At 29.8% G+C, this 16,956-nt stretch overlaps 1 protein-coding gene across 1 annotated transcript in view; it reads right to left on the minus strand.

Annotated features, from left to right (window-relative positions):
• Positions 1 to 12,144: 12,144 nt before the first annotated feature.
• Positions 12,145 to 16,956, minus strand: part of LOC129953776 (homeobox protein homothorax) — a 332,104-nt gene continuing 327,292 nt past the window's right edge. The window contains exons 12-14 of the mRNA XM_056067233.1: positions 16,526 to 16,584; positions 14,373 to 15,022; positions 12,145 to 13,841 (exon numbers count right to left, since the gene is read on the minus strand). Coding sequence (XP_055923208.1) covers positions 14,862 to 15,022; positions 16,526 to 16,584 — 220 coding nt within the window. The 3' untranslated portion in view covers positions 12,145 to 13,841; positions 14,373 to 14,861. The remainder of the gene's footprint in view (positions 13,842 to 14,372; positions 15,023 to 16,525; positions 16,585 to 16,956) is intronic.

The raw sequence follows: 16,956 nt of genomic DNA on the forward strand, positions 1-16,956 counted from the left end.
AAAATTTGTTTAGATTAATGCATTTTTCTTTTGGTAAATCAGCTGCATTTAGTTAATTTTCCTTATCAGGTTTTAGTTATGTTTGAAAAGTTAAGTTCAAACAAACAAACATAGTGCAACCAGTCATTACAAATCAAAAACTGTAAGAAAACGATGTATTTGATACGAATTTCACCGGGTTAGCTAGTAAGTTTATAAAATATATTTCATTTTAACGAGTTACTTCGATATCAATTGCTAAAAATAAAATAAAACACAAATTTGTTTTTATTGGTGATTTCACGGCATATTGAATTAAATTGAATATTCAGTTTTCTAACACGATGGTCGTTCAAATTGAATTTTAATTAATCTATTTAAGTAGGATGATACCACGCCTCTTAAATCAAAAACCACAATCGTACAAATTTCCTCTTTGTGTGCAATTAAAAGACTCTACAATTTCAAAAAGTCTATCATAATTTTGATGATAGATCAATTAGACAATAATTTAATATTCTTGTGATTTTTTCAGCGCCGAGTGTAAAATATTGAGTCTGGTAAATCGTACCACATTCGTGTAGTGCGACTAAAAGTAAAATCTCTGTACTTTACAGTACGACCGATATTGAGCTCAAGGTTAAACTTATGAGCATTCTCAGAAGAAAAGGTATTATGGTTTAATTGTTAAACGGGAGGAATGTGACTGGCTATTTTACCAGAAAATTGCATATAAAAGTAACGATAGAATAATGACAGTTGTGAAACCTTTCGATGGTGCTCAAGAGATGTATAAGTGTTTCAGTTAGACAACAGTCACCTACCATTTTTAGAGCCCTATTTTGAATTCTGTCCAACAAAAGGTTTTAGGAACACCTGCATAAATATGGGAATTGTACTCAGGTTTTGGACGAATATAGGCTTTATAAATAATAGCCAGATCAGAAGGGGTAAGAAACTTCTGACATCGTTCGAGAAAACATAAACACAGCATTAAGTACACGGTTAAGATTCCCCATTCTACAATGCTTTCAAGATCACAATTTGACGAGCTTAGCATACGCTAGTGTTGGTAGTAGACATCCAAAGAACAAGTATAAGTATCTAAAAACGAATATGAAAAGCTGAGGCTACTGTCATCAGCGAAACAACAATAATGAAGAGCGTCGGATACAAAACGCAGCCCTGGGCATAACAGCGTTTATTTTGTGCTTATATGAAATTTGAACCCGTCTAATACAACTTGAATTAAACGGTCCGAAGGGTTATTTCCAACCCAATTAAGAAGAGATAAATGTATACATACAAATGAAGCTACTTTTTAACATTTATGTTTTTATTGGTGATTTCACGGAATATTGAATTAAATTGAATATTTAGTTTCAATATTCAGTTTACCAAGATGGTTTTTCCAATCGAATTTGAACTAATCTATTAAATAAGGTGGATAATACGCGTCTTAAATCAAAAACCATGATTGTACAAATTTTGTCTTTGTGTGCAATTAAAAGACTATAATTTCAATGCCCAAATATGGGAATTGTACTTAAGTTTTGGACTACAGGCTTTACAAATTATAGCCATATTAGAAGGGGTAAGAAACTTCTTGCATCGTTGGAGAAAACCTAAACACTTAGCCGCATTTTTGCGATATCAAATAAGTGATCACTCAACAACAAGTGGTTTGTAATGCACATACTTTGGACGCTTTTAGTCTCCTCGATACAAGTACCACTCATTGAAAGTGGCATTCGAGGGTTACGCTGTTGCGAATAAATACAGCATTGTGTTTTCGAAGCATTAAATTCTACACGGTTTTTGATTCAACATTGCACAATGCTTTCAAGATCAAAACTTAAGTTCACACTCGAAGAATAGGGATGAGAATCTAAAAACGAATATGAAAGCTAAGGTTACTTTCATCAGCGAAACAATTTAGTGGGTGAAAAGTTTCAGTCAAAATATCATTTATAAAAGTAAGGAAAAGCATCGGAGACAAAACGGAGCCCTGGGGCACACCAGCATTTATTTTTTGCCCATACAAAATATGAACCCGTCTAATACTAGTTGAATTGAACGGTTCGAAAGTTAATTTCTTACCCAACAAAGAAAAGATTCATCAATACCAAACGAACGCATTTTCGATAAGAGATCTTGATGCCAAACTCTATCAATTGCCTTAGAAATTATCAAGTGCAGTGATATTACTTTCTCCAAAATGATGTAAACATTTGCTAAAATTTTCGGTGAGATAAACAATGATATCACCAGCGGATCTATTGCAACGAAGTCCTATTGGTCATTAGAAAGCTTTCTTTCTTCAAGATATTTCTTAAGCTGAAAATTAATTAGCGTCTCTATGACCTTGGAAAGAAGGGGCGTAAGTACATTTGGTCGATAGTTAGAGGGGGAGAAGGATTCGCCTTTTTAGGGATAGGCTGGAGAAATTTAGGTTTCCATCCACTCGTAAAGAGACCAGTAGAATAGGACAGATCTAAAAGTTTACGCAGTAGTTTTGCTAGGGTTGCAGAACACTTCTTCAGAACAATAGCTGTGATATTATCCGGGCCAGCGGATTTGTGAATGTCAAGATCTTTTAGTACTCTTGCAACTGTACGAGTGCGAAAGAAGGAGGAGTGATGTCACTCATTGGCATCATCAAAATAACAGCAAACTGTACTGCAAGCAAATTGCCTTATCAATCGGGCTTATAAAAGAAACCGTAGAGCCGTAGGAACCGACGAAGACGTAGAGTTGCGCATATTTTTTACAAATGTTCAAATTTGGAGTTCCTGGTTTGAAGTAACAGTCCTGATTTCAAGAACTTGATAAGACATGTTGTGCCCTTTTTTTCAAGGACTCAAGGGGATATATTACCCTTATTATGTAGACACAGTGTGAGCACTAGGAAATTGAGAGAGGGGTTGAAAGGAGATGTCGGTGCACATTGGTTTTGAATTCCTGAATATTGCAATGACTAGGAAAGACAGAGTGTGGCAAGGCATTCCACATTCGCATAGTACGGCTAAAGAACGAATCTCTGTACTTGACAGTACGGCTATTTCTCTAGAGCATAAACCATTAAAATAACGGTAAAAAAGCGTGAGACAAGAAACATTTCGACGATGTTCAAGTGACGTAAATGATCTTATGATGGTAATATCACCAATCAATCTAAATGCTCTATGTTCAATACTATCCAAGAGGCTTAAGTAAGTTGCAGGAGCACCAGCCCAGATATGGGAGTTATACTCAAGCTTTGGACGCATATAAGTCTTGTAAATAACAGCCAGATCAGAGGGGGAGAAAAACTTCTTGCATCGCCTTAGAAAACCCAAACATCTTGCGGCATTTTTGGCGACATCGCGTATGTGATCGTTCCACAAAAGGTGGTTGGTGATACACATACCAAGAATATCGAGACGTTCAGTTTCCTCGATGCAAGTCCCATTTATGGATAATGGGAGCGGGGGTATATTTCGCTTTAACGATACAAGACAGCATTGCGTTTTCGAAGCATTAAATTCCACCCGGTTTCTTATTCCCCATTGTACAATGCTGTTTAGGTCGGAATTTAATGAGCTTATCATATTTTGTCGTTGTAGTTCCACATCCGAAGAAGAGGGGTGTAAATCTGAAAACGAATATGAAAAGCTAAGACTACTATCGTCAGCATAACAATGTATTGGATTAGATGTTGCAGACAGGAGATCATTAATAAAAATGAGAAAGAGTGTTGGAGATAAAACAGAGCCCTGGGGCACACCAGCGTTTATTTTGTGGTTTTCAGTCTTGAATCCATCCAATACCACTTGTATTGAACGATTCGAAAGATAATTACTAATCCAATGAAGGAGGGATTCATGAAAACCGAAAGTACGCATTTTCGATAAGAGAGCCTGATGCCAAACCCTATCAAATGCTTTTGAAATATCTAGTGCAATAATCTTACTTTCTCCAAAACTATGTAAAGATTTGTTCCACTGTTCGTTGAGATGAACCATTAGATCACCAGTATACCTATTGCTACGAAAGCCATACTGTCGGTCATTAAGAAGCTTCCTTTCTTCAAAATATTTCTTGAGCTGATAATTAATCAGCGTTTCCATGACCTTGGAAAGAAGGGACGTAAGTGCAATCGGTCGATAATTAGACGGTGAGGAAGATTCGCCTTTTTTGGGAATAGGCTGGACAAATGCGGTTTTCCATCCGCTCAGAACGAGAAGAACACCTCTTCAGAACAATAGCGGGGATACCATCCGGACCAGCAGATTTGTGTATGTTAAGATCTTTTAGGACTCTCGCTACAGCACGAGTGCGAAAAAAGATTTGCCCCATAGAATCATTAACTCGCTCAAGTACAGGCGGAGTCATAACACTCACTGGCAGAGTTGAATTGGCGGCGAACTGCCTAGCAAAGAGATTTGCTTTCTCTAAAGAGCTAACAAATGGAGTGTGATTCACAACGAGCGTAGGAACCGAGGAAGAGGAAGAATTCCTCATATAGATTATTATAGATTCACACAGTTCTCTTCATTTTCATGTACCTTTTAACTTACTGCTATCAAATTAAAGGCCGAAAATTCTCCACAAATATTAAATGAAACACCGTGTTTTTTTTCATTTTATATATTATTTTCATATCATCGTTTTTCTTATTACAATTAAAAATGTACATACAAGCATTTTAAACATTATATTTATAATATAATAATAATAATCATGTTTATTTTCTTTTTGTTTTTTTTTTTTTAATAATAATAATTTAATAATAATTTAATATTTATCTTGCTTATTTTCATTAATTTCTTTTTTTTTTCTCAAGTTTATTTTTGCACAATAATGACTCTTATCATTATTTTTATAATATGTATAATCAATTTACTCGTGTGTATTTATAGTTCATTCTGTTTCTTAAATATATTCATATATATATGTATATATATATTTGTAAATTTATAATTAAAATTAGTGTGTTTTGTTTTTCTTGTTTTCACTTTTTTTTTAAATATATAATATAATGTTACCTTATGATTAAATCATTCCTAAAATCTCATTCACAAAATACGCACATCCATTTTTTTAATATTTTCATCGTTCCGCACTCACGTTTCCGTATACATCTTAACATCACAAATTAATATTTACTTAGATATTTATTTATTTTCTTATTAAATAAATAATAAAACAAAAAACAATTATGAATCAATCTAAAAACAGAAATTAATAATTAATTTGAAAGAAAATTCTTCTAAGAGGCAAAAATATAGAGTTTCTGTTTTTCTGTATTTTTAACTTAAAAAAATAATTTGAAAAACATTTATATTTTTGTTTTTTGTTCCATTCATATTAATTTTCAGCTTTTTTAATATTTTATTTTAAGGAAAGAATAAAACTGTATTATGCTCTGGATAAACCCTTTCATTGGTCTTCACATCGTTTTATCGTATACATGATTAAGGCGATCAATGAATGATTTCATTTTTTTTATAAATTTAATTTTTAAAATTACAAAATTTTACAATATTTATTTATTTTTATTTTCATATAAACTTTATACCGAAAAAAGTATGTTTTTTGTGTTTTTTTTACGAGAATTTCTATAAAGATTTATGGAAAAAGTTTTGTTTTGAAAAATAATAAAGTATACACGTGTGTTGATTTTTATGTTTTTGTTTTTTGTTTTTTTAATTAATTTTTAAAACTAATGAAATATATTTTATTTTATAAATATTCGTATACATTTTTATGATTGTTTCGTGATATTAAATTGATTTTTAATTTTTACACATTTTTGTTTTTTTTTGTTATAGAAAAGAATTTTTATTAAATATTAAATACGTACACATTTTATTAGATTTTTGTTAATTTTTCTTTTCAATTATTTACCATTGCTATATTGTCCCTTTTCTAAATAAATCTCGAAGCCATTTACTTGCCATCTTTATTTTTGTATTTATTACTTCTTTTTTTTACAAAAATCCTGTCATCAACCCTTTGAGACCCTGTTTGAAAGCATTAATTTGTTTCTATTGTGTTTTTAGATTTTGTTTTTGAAAAAAATAAGATCAACTTAAAAATTGTGTTTCTTAAAAATGGTAGTTTTTTTAGTATATGCACATTTACTAAGGCTTATTCCAAAAATCGGAAAAAGTAGACGAATTTTTGCTTTCTCCAAGGAAAATTGCTTGAATTATATAAAATAAGCAAAATATATAATTATTTTTATTTACACTTTTTGTTTCATTTGCATTTGAATAAAATTATTACAAAAAATGTAAGCTTTTGAAAATATTCATTTTTGCTGAAAATATACATTTTAATAAGAAAAGTGTTTGTGAATTTTATTTACAATTTTTGTAGAGAGAAGATTTTATTAAATTTTTTTAATTCGAATAGCTAAATATAGGTACTTGATCATAGTTCTTTTTTTAAATTACGTATATCGTTTGTCATATCCAATTGAAAAATAGTTCAGTTCAGAGAAAATATGCTTTGGCTTAAATGTGTTGCAAGTAAAAACAAAAAAGGAGAAATACTTTTAATTACAAACAAATTAAATAAATGTCGAACAAAATAAAGTTTAAAATAACAATAATGTAAGAAAAATAAATCACAAGAAGACTTTCAGAAAATATTGTAATTATATTTTGGGAAAATAAACTTTGCACTCAAAATATTTTGAAAAACGATTTACTGTATTTTTTTGTTCTTATTGGTGGTGAAAACTCAATTTCTTTCTTTCAGGAGTGTGAGTATCTTTAAACAGGTAAGAAAAAGACTTTGGCTTTTTTGCCTTGAGATAAAATTAAAGCTATGACTTTTTAAAAAACAATTAAACTTCAGTTTCTCATTAGTTTTCTGTTGTGTTCTTAAATTCTTATTTTATTTCAAATAGTTGTTCCAACATATCATTAAAATCATATTTCTGCGGGTTTTCAAAAAATTGATGTTGAAAAGTAATTTTTTTCGAAAAGTTTCGGTCCATATTAAGGGGCTAGATATAGCTATCATCGATTTGCATTATTGAAACCAATCATTGAAATTTTGTTTTACATGTTGGTTATAGACTTTATTGAAATTTTATGTCATAGGACACAAAACATGTGTCGATTAAGATAAACCATTTGAGGTTGGACTTGATCATTGAAACTTAAACTGACATGGGGGAATTCAAAGAAAATGGCACGATTTAAGTGGAACGATTATGCTTCGATTTTATCATTGAAAAATTTAATTGAGCTTAAAGAAAAGTTCTGTTTTAAATAATATATTTTTTTAAGTAGTTAAAACCTACAACTCATTATATTTATTTTGATATCAAATATCACGAACTTCACTTTCTTTAACACACTTTTAAGGCTCGAATCAAAATTTTCAATGATAACTGACTTCTGAGAGTAGCACGCGTCAAATAATATGAAACTACGCTTTGTCTTTTGGAAGCCATGGCTATTTATAAGCTATAAAGTTGGCATCCCCAAAAATAGTCCAAATTTAATGACAGTTTTAGGATTTAGCATCTTTAAAAATATTTAGTTTCCAAAAAAAACTAAATTTGTTCGATCCGCCTTCAGACCTAAAAATCAAAGTTTTTACTCCTGTAGGCATAATTCCAAAGATCACGTTGATATCAAAATCAAATCAAACGGTGTGGCGCAACAGTCCGTTGTGAACCAGGGCCTAGTGACTTACAACTCTCAAACATTCCTGTGTGCGAGTACTGTTGTCAGGAATGGAAGGGACCTACAATTTTAGGCCGAATCCGAACGGCTAGTTTTTCATGACAAGAATTACTCTTGAAGGATTTGTCAATTCCTCGCAAGGGGCAGTACCCGCAAAAATTATTTTTTTTAAATTAAGCTGGCACAGGCAGGGATTGAACCCAAGACCCTTTGCATGAAAGTCCAACGCACTAACCATCATGCCACGGGTACTACGATCACGTTGATGTACCAAACGAATCGTTGACTTTTGAAAGATATCAATGGTCTTCAATTTCAATGTAAAAAGAAAGACATACCATTAACAACGAAAAACAAAATAAGCCAGGTGGCCACCACGGCTTCAGTTAAAGCACAATATTTTTTCAGGAATATTGCTATGACCAATTCGCATATTTGCGACTTTATGGCTTCGATAACTTCACAAATTCAATTTTTAAGGTGGTAAGCTATTGGTTACGTATAGACAAAAGTTTAAAAATGTAAAATCACATGACCAAGTTCTCAGTGGTAAATTGTTATCACCTCTTTGGGATATAACACGGTCTATCTGACTTTTCATTTTTCATCAAATTTTAACAATTTTAGTGCGTTGTTCCAGCTTGTATCGTTTGATAATTAGGAAGCTCGTAGTTCTTACTTGTCAAATGACAAAATGTGGTAACTTCAAATGTCAAATTGGACTAAATAATGGACTATCCAAAATTAAACCTTTTATTGAAAAACCCTAATTTTGTAATAAAAAAGCACGTATACAAGTGTTACTGAACCATTTAGCATAATAACGGAATTTTTACAGAAAGTACAATATAACATCCACAATTTTTGCAAAAATGTGTTCTTAAGATTCAATCCATTAATTTCTTTGCATTGCTCAAAAAGGTTGAATATTTTAATGACAAAAATTTCTGTGAAAAAAATATTACTGTTTCTAGTCAAAGTGTATCGAAGTCAACTTTAACAACTTTTAAGCATTTATATTTTACAATTACTCAAATATTTTTTTACGTTGTGTGCAAACTAACTGAATAAGGAGGAGGGAAACATTGAGCCTGGCAAAGCATTCCTCATTCGTGTAGTGCCGCTAAAGAAAGAATCTCTCTCTGTAAATTGAGTTAAAAATTAATTCAGTTCGAGACAGCAGAGACTGGTGGCGTCTATCCAAGGAGATAAAACTCCAAGGCCAACATGTGATCGCTGACATAACAAGCATATTTCCGAGATCTTCTAAATCCAAGGCAGCGTACTTAATGTAGCGAACTACATCGAGGACTCAACATTAGACATGCCATTTTGTGTTGGTGAATTAAGGAATATGCTGAAAAATGTTAAGCTCAATAAGGCGCCAGGAGAAGATAGGACATATTAGAAGAATGCAGGGTAGAAACTTTCACTAAATCTGTGATTTTTCCAATTTTCAAAAAGGGCGACACATATGATCCAAGCAGTTACAGGGGAATTTCGTTCATGAATTGTATAGCAAAAATCAGGATGGGAGTCCTTAATGAAAGGTTGTATAATTGGGTCGAACAAAATAATATATTAACAGAATATCAGGCTGGCTTTAGAAAGAAATATTCTACAGTGGGTAATATCTATAACTTGGCGTCTATTGTACATATTAAGCTGACTGAAAAAAAGAAAGTCTATGCTTTTTTCGTGGACTCAAAGGCGGCTTTTGATAAAATCTCGAGACAGCTTTTAATGCTCAAGTAACGTGAAATGGGAGCCTCAACTAAATTTGTAAGCCTGCTTGAGTGCAGATACTTTGATACTCAATAAGCAGTGTGGACAGGAAGGGAGTTGTCGGAGTACTTCGAAATACTTTATGGGTTGAAACAAGGATGCCTTTTATCACCTTTACTTTTTGCTTTATATATAAATGATCTACATGCGATTATTGAAGGAGGTCTTAATATCGACAGTTTGAATATAAGGTTGTTGCTGTATGCTGACGACATGGTGATCTTAGCAGAGGATGTAGAGGTTTTTCAACGCATGATATAACGTTTCGAAGAGTACTGCACCAGTTGGAATCTCGAAGTGAATCTCTCAAAATCGGAAATTATGGTCTTTTGAAATGGTGGCAGGCTATCAAATAGGGCAATGTGGATTTTCAACGGCGAAGAAATTAGGATAGTACCTCAGTACACTTATCTTGGTGTCCTTCTCACTTCAAAGATGAACTTTTTTAAGCATGCAGAGAAAAGAAATGCAGCAGCAAAGAACAGTATTAACGCGACATGGCATTGTTTTTTGAGTAAGAAGAATATCAACCTCTGTTCAAAATAGAAGCTTTTTTGGCAGTATGCTGAGCTATTCAAAGTTTTTTTTTGATGAAGTGGATAAGCTTAAACGATAGTTTCTGAAAAGAGTTTTAAAGTTACCATCATGCACTCCAAACTATGCATTACCGATTGAAACCGCAGCTGAAGACGCGCACTACTACACACTGGACTTACACCTTAGATATGTACAAAAGACTATATTTGAATAAAGTGACACGAGACTACCTAAGCGACTTACCAAAATCCTCTTAGCAAAACAACTTTTATGGGTTAAGGAGATTTATATGATCGGAAACAAGTTTAACTTAGAATTGAGAGATTGGATTGTCAATAACTCACAAATTCTTGATCAACTGAAATGACATGCAACTCAAGAAGCAGAACAGAGGGCGAGAGGAACCAGCACACGAATTTTTAAGATGTTGGATTCTTCAATAGGACCGAAATACATAACAGATGACTTGGAGCCTTACAAAATATCATGGATTTTAAAAGCTAGATGTGATCTTAACTCACTCAACGAAAATAGGCGTGGAGGCAAAGCATCAACATTATGTAGCCTGTGCAACTTGTGAGAAGAAAAAGGTATACAATACTTCAAACTTTAAAATTTACGATTTCTCTTTAAATTTATCTAAAATTAAAAAATTTTATCTTGTATATAAATGTACTTAAATGTACTAGCAGTACTGGTACAACGCTTCAATTGCTTAAGGAATGCAATTGGCTATTTCTATATGTTCAAAATGTTAAGTTTAGCATTTGAGAAATTTTTTCTGAGTGTATTTCAAAGAGAAGCATTATCAAAATTTTCGTTTCTCATCATATTTTAACTAAAAGTATTAAACATATGAACAATCATAGTTAAACTTGGTTACTTTAAAGTTCTATGGTCCTATGAAGCTTTCAAAATAACATAAAACAATTTAGTAGAAAATTTAAAAACAAAAGAAATAAAATTCGAATATTCTTTTTTTCGGTGAAGAATGGTAGCCCTGTTAAGCTGGACCTTTAAATTCAACAGTCATGTATAATGAGCGAAATTTCATGGCCACCATAAACTTGCACAATGGACTTGCTTTCCTATCATCACACACCACTTCCAATTTTTAAACCTTTTTATTGGTCTAAAAGAGTTCATAGATTTCACGTCGAGTTTTTGCAAAACAAAATTCTTCTTTTTTAGAAATAAATATGTTGCACTCTGTCACCGTTATATTTTTGTCTATTTTTTAAAACTAAAAAAGTTTCGCTTAAAAGCTTTTCTAGGCTACAAAAGTAACTTTACCGAAAGAATATTTATTTTTGCGATTGAAAGCGTAAAACACATTTTTTTAAGTGCTACCACTTTTGAAAATTGAGTTCATACAAATTATCACAGTCATAAAATAGCGTTTTCGTGTAATTTCATTCAACAAAATATACTTACTCCATCATCATTACCAATAAAATAAAATTTTCCATGCCCCTTGAAAAATAATGACAACAACCAAAATGTTTTCCAACGAAATTAAAATAAGCCAAACGAAGAAAATCAAAGCCAATTAAAAAGAAAAACAAAATAAAAACACATCAAATCATATTTTCTCATATAATTCTTCATTTTAATTTTCATTATTAATTCTGTAATAATAATAATAATAATATTTATATAATATAATAATAATAACTAAAAATAATGCGAATAATACTAAAAACAAAGAAAACAAAATAAAAAATAATCTTTTACAACTTACAACCTGAAAACTAAAATTACAAAAAGAAAAGCCTAAGTTTAAAAGTAAGATTTTTAAATTCATTTTATATTTATGTTTAATGTTTTGTTCTATTGGTATATATATAGAGTATAATATGAACAAAAGTTTAAATCAAATATTCAAAAAGAAAATTATAAAACAAACATCTTAATTTAATATTTTTAAGAAAAAAATTAATAAAAAATAAATTCACTGTGTTTCTATAAGCCAAAGGTATATTTTCAATTTAATTTTTGTTTCTTCTATACAAGATGGCTTCAACAAAAAAGAAGCACTCCAGAAAATCTACAGCATCAGAGTTTGTGCAAGTAAAAACAAATAAAAATGTGTATTATTAAATTAAAACAAAAATTAAATAAAAAATAAATTGGTGGTTCATTTTTCTCACACATACTCTTATTTTTTTTTAAGTAAAATGAAAATTTAAATTAATTTTCAGAATTAGAAGAAGAAGACGAAAAATAATAATTTAAAAATGATTTTCATTTCTATTCAATTGTTTTGTTTTTGTTTTTTTTTTTTTAATATATTACAGTTAGTTACTATTTCGAAAGTAAGTATACTTAGTTGCTCGATTTTCTTCTCTATCATTTTTTTAAATTTATATATTTTGTTTTTTTTTTTTCTAATATTTACGATTTAATTTATGCAAATTTATCTTTTTTAAGTTAGTGATTCTATTTTTATACATTACACGATTTTTGTTTTCTATATAAAGTTGTGTTTTTTATTTAAATATTTTTTAAAGACTTTTTGCTAAATTCATTAACTGATTTGATGTTGTGGGTGAGTTGTTTGTTTTTATGAACTGGTGTTTTTTTTTATAATTTTTAAATAATATTAAAATGTTTCTTTTTGGATTTTTTCATTTATACATAAAAATATAGTTTAACATTACATTCAAACTATAATTTTTCAGTTTATTTGTTTTTTTTAAATTTTGTTTTATTGTTGATCATACTCCATCTCTCTATTCACTAACATTATGCATAATTTAAAATATAGGACTTACTTGGCTAGCATTTAAACTAATTGATTTTTTTTTATGATTTATTTATAATATAATTATAAGTAAAATTAATATTATATAAGTATACACAAAAATTACACGTTTTCTTAATTCTCTTCATCTTTTATATTTTATTTTTATTGAATTTTTCTATTGTATTTTTTTTGTTTTGTTAATAATATCATTTTTTTATTGAAGAAATTTATTTATATGATATTGCCACTTTTTAAGTTTTTTTTTTCTTTGTTTGTATTGTATAAAATTTATAACTATAAGTTTTTATTTTTACATTGTTTACTTTGCAAACTATTGCTGTTTGTTTTAAGTTTTTATTTTGTTGTTGTCTGTTTGTCCTGTTAAAGGAGATCGATTCAATTTGTTTTATTTTTACAATTGTTTGTTTCTCTATTTTTAACTAAAAGTAAATTTATTTTTTATATGTATTTTTATCCTGTATTCCGTTTGTAAAGCCGTAAAATCGTTCTTTTTTTTTTAAATATTTTGTTTTTATTCTTTCAAATATAAAAAATAAACAATTCAACAAATTTTTAAATTTAAATTATAATCATTTGTACAAGAGTGTTTTTTTTTGTTTTTAAATTTATGGGAGGATGATAATGAAATTCTATCTTGATTTGTTTAAATTATTATAATTTTTTTTAATTTAACACTAAATTTAGTAATCACAAAATTGTTAAATTTAAAATTTTAAGTGTTAAAGTAGAGGATAAAATTATATATTTATAAAAGAAAACAATTCATTTTGTTTTAATTTAAAGGGGGAGTGTTTACACTCGGCAAATAATATGGTTTTTGTTAACAAAATGTATAATTTATACATATTTTATATAATTTTTTTTCAGGAGGTTGCGCCAAAAACATTAAATTACAAAAAAATTAATAATATTTAATTATCAGGGTTAAAACACTTTTTGGTTTAGCACGGATATTATTTTATGAATATAATTATCACCGATGCATAATTTTTGTTATTGTTGTTAAGTAATATTAATACGTCGGAAGTATAGAATTTGAAATAAGTGGATTTGAAGCGTAGCCAGAACTTTGAATCACTAAGTGTTAACTGAAAAGATAAGAGAAAAGAATTTAATTTAAATAAATTTGTAGAGAAATTAAATTAATTTAAGAGAAAAAAATCGTTTCTTTTGGTCAGTTCTGTTTTCAGTTTTCAAAGATTTTTCAAATAATTTATGTTCCGTTAGCCTTATTTTTTCTTACGATTGAATAAAATTAATTGCAGACTATAAACTTTTGCAATAAAACGTGTTTTTATGAGAAAAAAGATGTTACATTTATCTCATAAATTCCAAATAGAAAAATAAAATGTGTGAGATCCAAACAAAAGGCCATTAACACTTGAAAATCTAATTCAAAACACAACGCAATGCCACCTTCACGCTCCGTTACAGAAGTGTATATACCTTCAACTTCATACATAAAATATTTACAAGAAAAATTAATGGCATTGGATAAGCTACAACTTTACATTAAATAAAAAAAAAAAGAATTTAAAATACAAAAGAGCTGACCGAGAAACTTGAAAACCATTAATTTTATTTATTTTATTGTTCTTTCTTATGAAATTTTTACTTACCTCTAGTTTTTCTTCAATCCTTGCATTTTAACCAAAATCAAACGCAAAAATAATTTATGTTGAAGCATCGAATTTCAAAAACAATGAAAAAATTATTAAATTAAAAACAAACAAAAAAGTTTACGTATATCAGGTATGCGACTTTAAGCAGACAATTTATTTATTTGTTGTTTTGTTTGTTTCGTTATTGATTTTGTTGTATGACTTGTTGTTGCAGTTTTTTTTATTTCCAAAGAAATGAAAAATAAATTCACTGAGGCTTTAAGTGCGATCCGGCCCAAAGGAAAATTTATATCCATAAGACGGTATTTTAAAATTGTATTCTTCTTTTTAAATATTGTTGATGTGATTTTATTTTCATTTGTTTTGTCTGAATTTGCGTTTCCTAAGGTCCTTAAGTTTTAAATGGTGTCTCTCTCATTTGATGTGTGTGGTGTGTGTGTGTGTCTCTCAAACTAATTATTTTGGAGAAAGGAGGATGGAGGGCGATTACAAATGTTGTCCATAATATTCGGCAGGTGGATAATGAGGATAACCTTGATGGAAGCCAGGATCACCGGGCGGACGGTGCATCATATGTGCTTGACTATCCATCATATAACCCATTGCATCATGTCCATAGCCTGATGGGCCTGCATGCGGGGTATACACTGAAATTAGAGAAATAAAAAAAAATTATTAAATATCAAATTGTAGAAAAATAAAGTCTTAAAACTAAGTTAGTCTAAGTACCATCATTATTGCACATGAATCACATCATTAACCAACTAAATTACCTTCGGACTCTCAATAGTTATTTCATTTTTATTAGATGTGCAAATGTGTGACATAAAAATCTAATTATACCTTCTTTATATACTAAAATACCCGTTATAGCAATGGATGTGTAATTATTTCACCTATTTAAGAAGATCATCTCACCATAAAATACTGACACACACCACAATTATCATTATCATTGTCATTAACATCCGTTTCTCAAGCCTCATCGCATCACAAACATCATATGAACAACCATCATCATCCTCATCATAGCCATCGTCTCATCAAGAAACACGCACAAAGGATATTCTTTATATACCTACTCGAACTCGACTCGTTTAGAAGTTATGGGTAATTTCAAATGAGACTTCCGGTACTTAGAAATCGGACTTTGAATGGTGTAGTATAGTATATACGCTTCTTAAACTTGAGAATCAATTGTCACGACACATGGTCGTAAAAACTTCTAACACGCGCTAAAACTGTGCGTTTTATATAGATATTGATGATGATATACCAAAAACAAAAGGACAAACAAAAAAAAACAAAAGGATTTAAGAGAGTCCACACATGAAAAGAGGATATTTAAGGACAACATATTTAATGGGTAGGTGGTGGCTACACATAATTGACTCTTAAAGGATGTATTTAATGGTGTGGAAGTTTTTGTTTCTTACGCATAAGAAAAATAAGTTTTCCTTTCGACTTTCTTTTGTTTTTCCTTTTTCGACAGAGAAAACACAAAAAATCATTCAGAAATGGTCCTGAAATTAATGGCCTATATGGGAGTGTTTATATTATTTCGATTAGCCCCAAGGGAAAATGTTATATACGCAGTATACCTCTGCCTTTCTTTACAAAACACAAAAAATATAAAGGAACTCAGTAACTTTTAGTTCGAAACATGAGCTATAAGTTCAAATTGTTAAACTTGATTACTTTTCATCTTATATATCGAGTAAATATGGCAAACTTACTTATGAGGGTATAATATATGTGTATATAAGTATAGTGCTTTTAAACTTTTTTGAAGTAATAAACAAGGTAGAGAATTTTATTTAAAAGCCAAATGGTACTCATGAAGGGTTTTCCAATAAGAGGTTTCATTTTTATATTGACCAAACATGATTTAAGTATAACCTAACGCTTTAGTTTTGCCTATAAAAATGTAAACCACTTTTAACTATTTTAGTGATTTATTGAAACAATGTCTTTTTCCATTTTCAATAATAGTTTTAAAGATGACAGGTGTCCAAGAAGCGGGCTATTTAAATTAAAACGTCTTATTGGAAAACTCTACAATTTGAATTGCTTAGTTTTTTGCAAGGCACAAGATACTCTTTTAAATACTTAAATAGTTTATATATTATTAATATTTTATTATGTCTTACCTGCTCTATTCGATTGGTCAATCATCGGCTGCACGATTCTCCGTCTCGCATTAATAAACCTAAAATTCAAGAAGAAGAAAAATGTATCATTTAGTAGGTTTCACAAAAATTATTCAAAACTTATAATAAGATTAAAATATATTAATAATTAAACATGCCCTACTCCCTTTGTCCCATCATCACTTTAAAATCAAGCCATTGTCCTTGATATGTCCATCATACTTATTATAAAAGAAGAACAACCCTTTTATGTTCATAGTATAGAAATTTAGGCCACCAGACACTTCTACTGGGGCTTCTTTTATGCAAGTGGCTTAAATGATTGTATATTTTATATCCGGCTGTTTTTTTTTTGCAGCTTGGAGTAGATTTTAATTTAACAAAATATAAATAAATGTATAAAGATAGTCTAGTCATTGTTATTTTTTTGA

The sequence above is a fragment of the Eupeodes corollae genome, chromosome 1 (assembly GCF_945859685.1).
Source record: "Eupeodes corollae chromosome 1, idEupCoro1.1, whole genome shotgun sequence".
NCBI classification, from domain to species: Eukaryota; Metazoa; Arthropoda; class Insecta; order Diptera; family Syrphidae; genus Eupeodes; species Eupeodes corollae.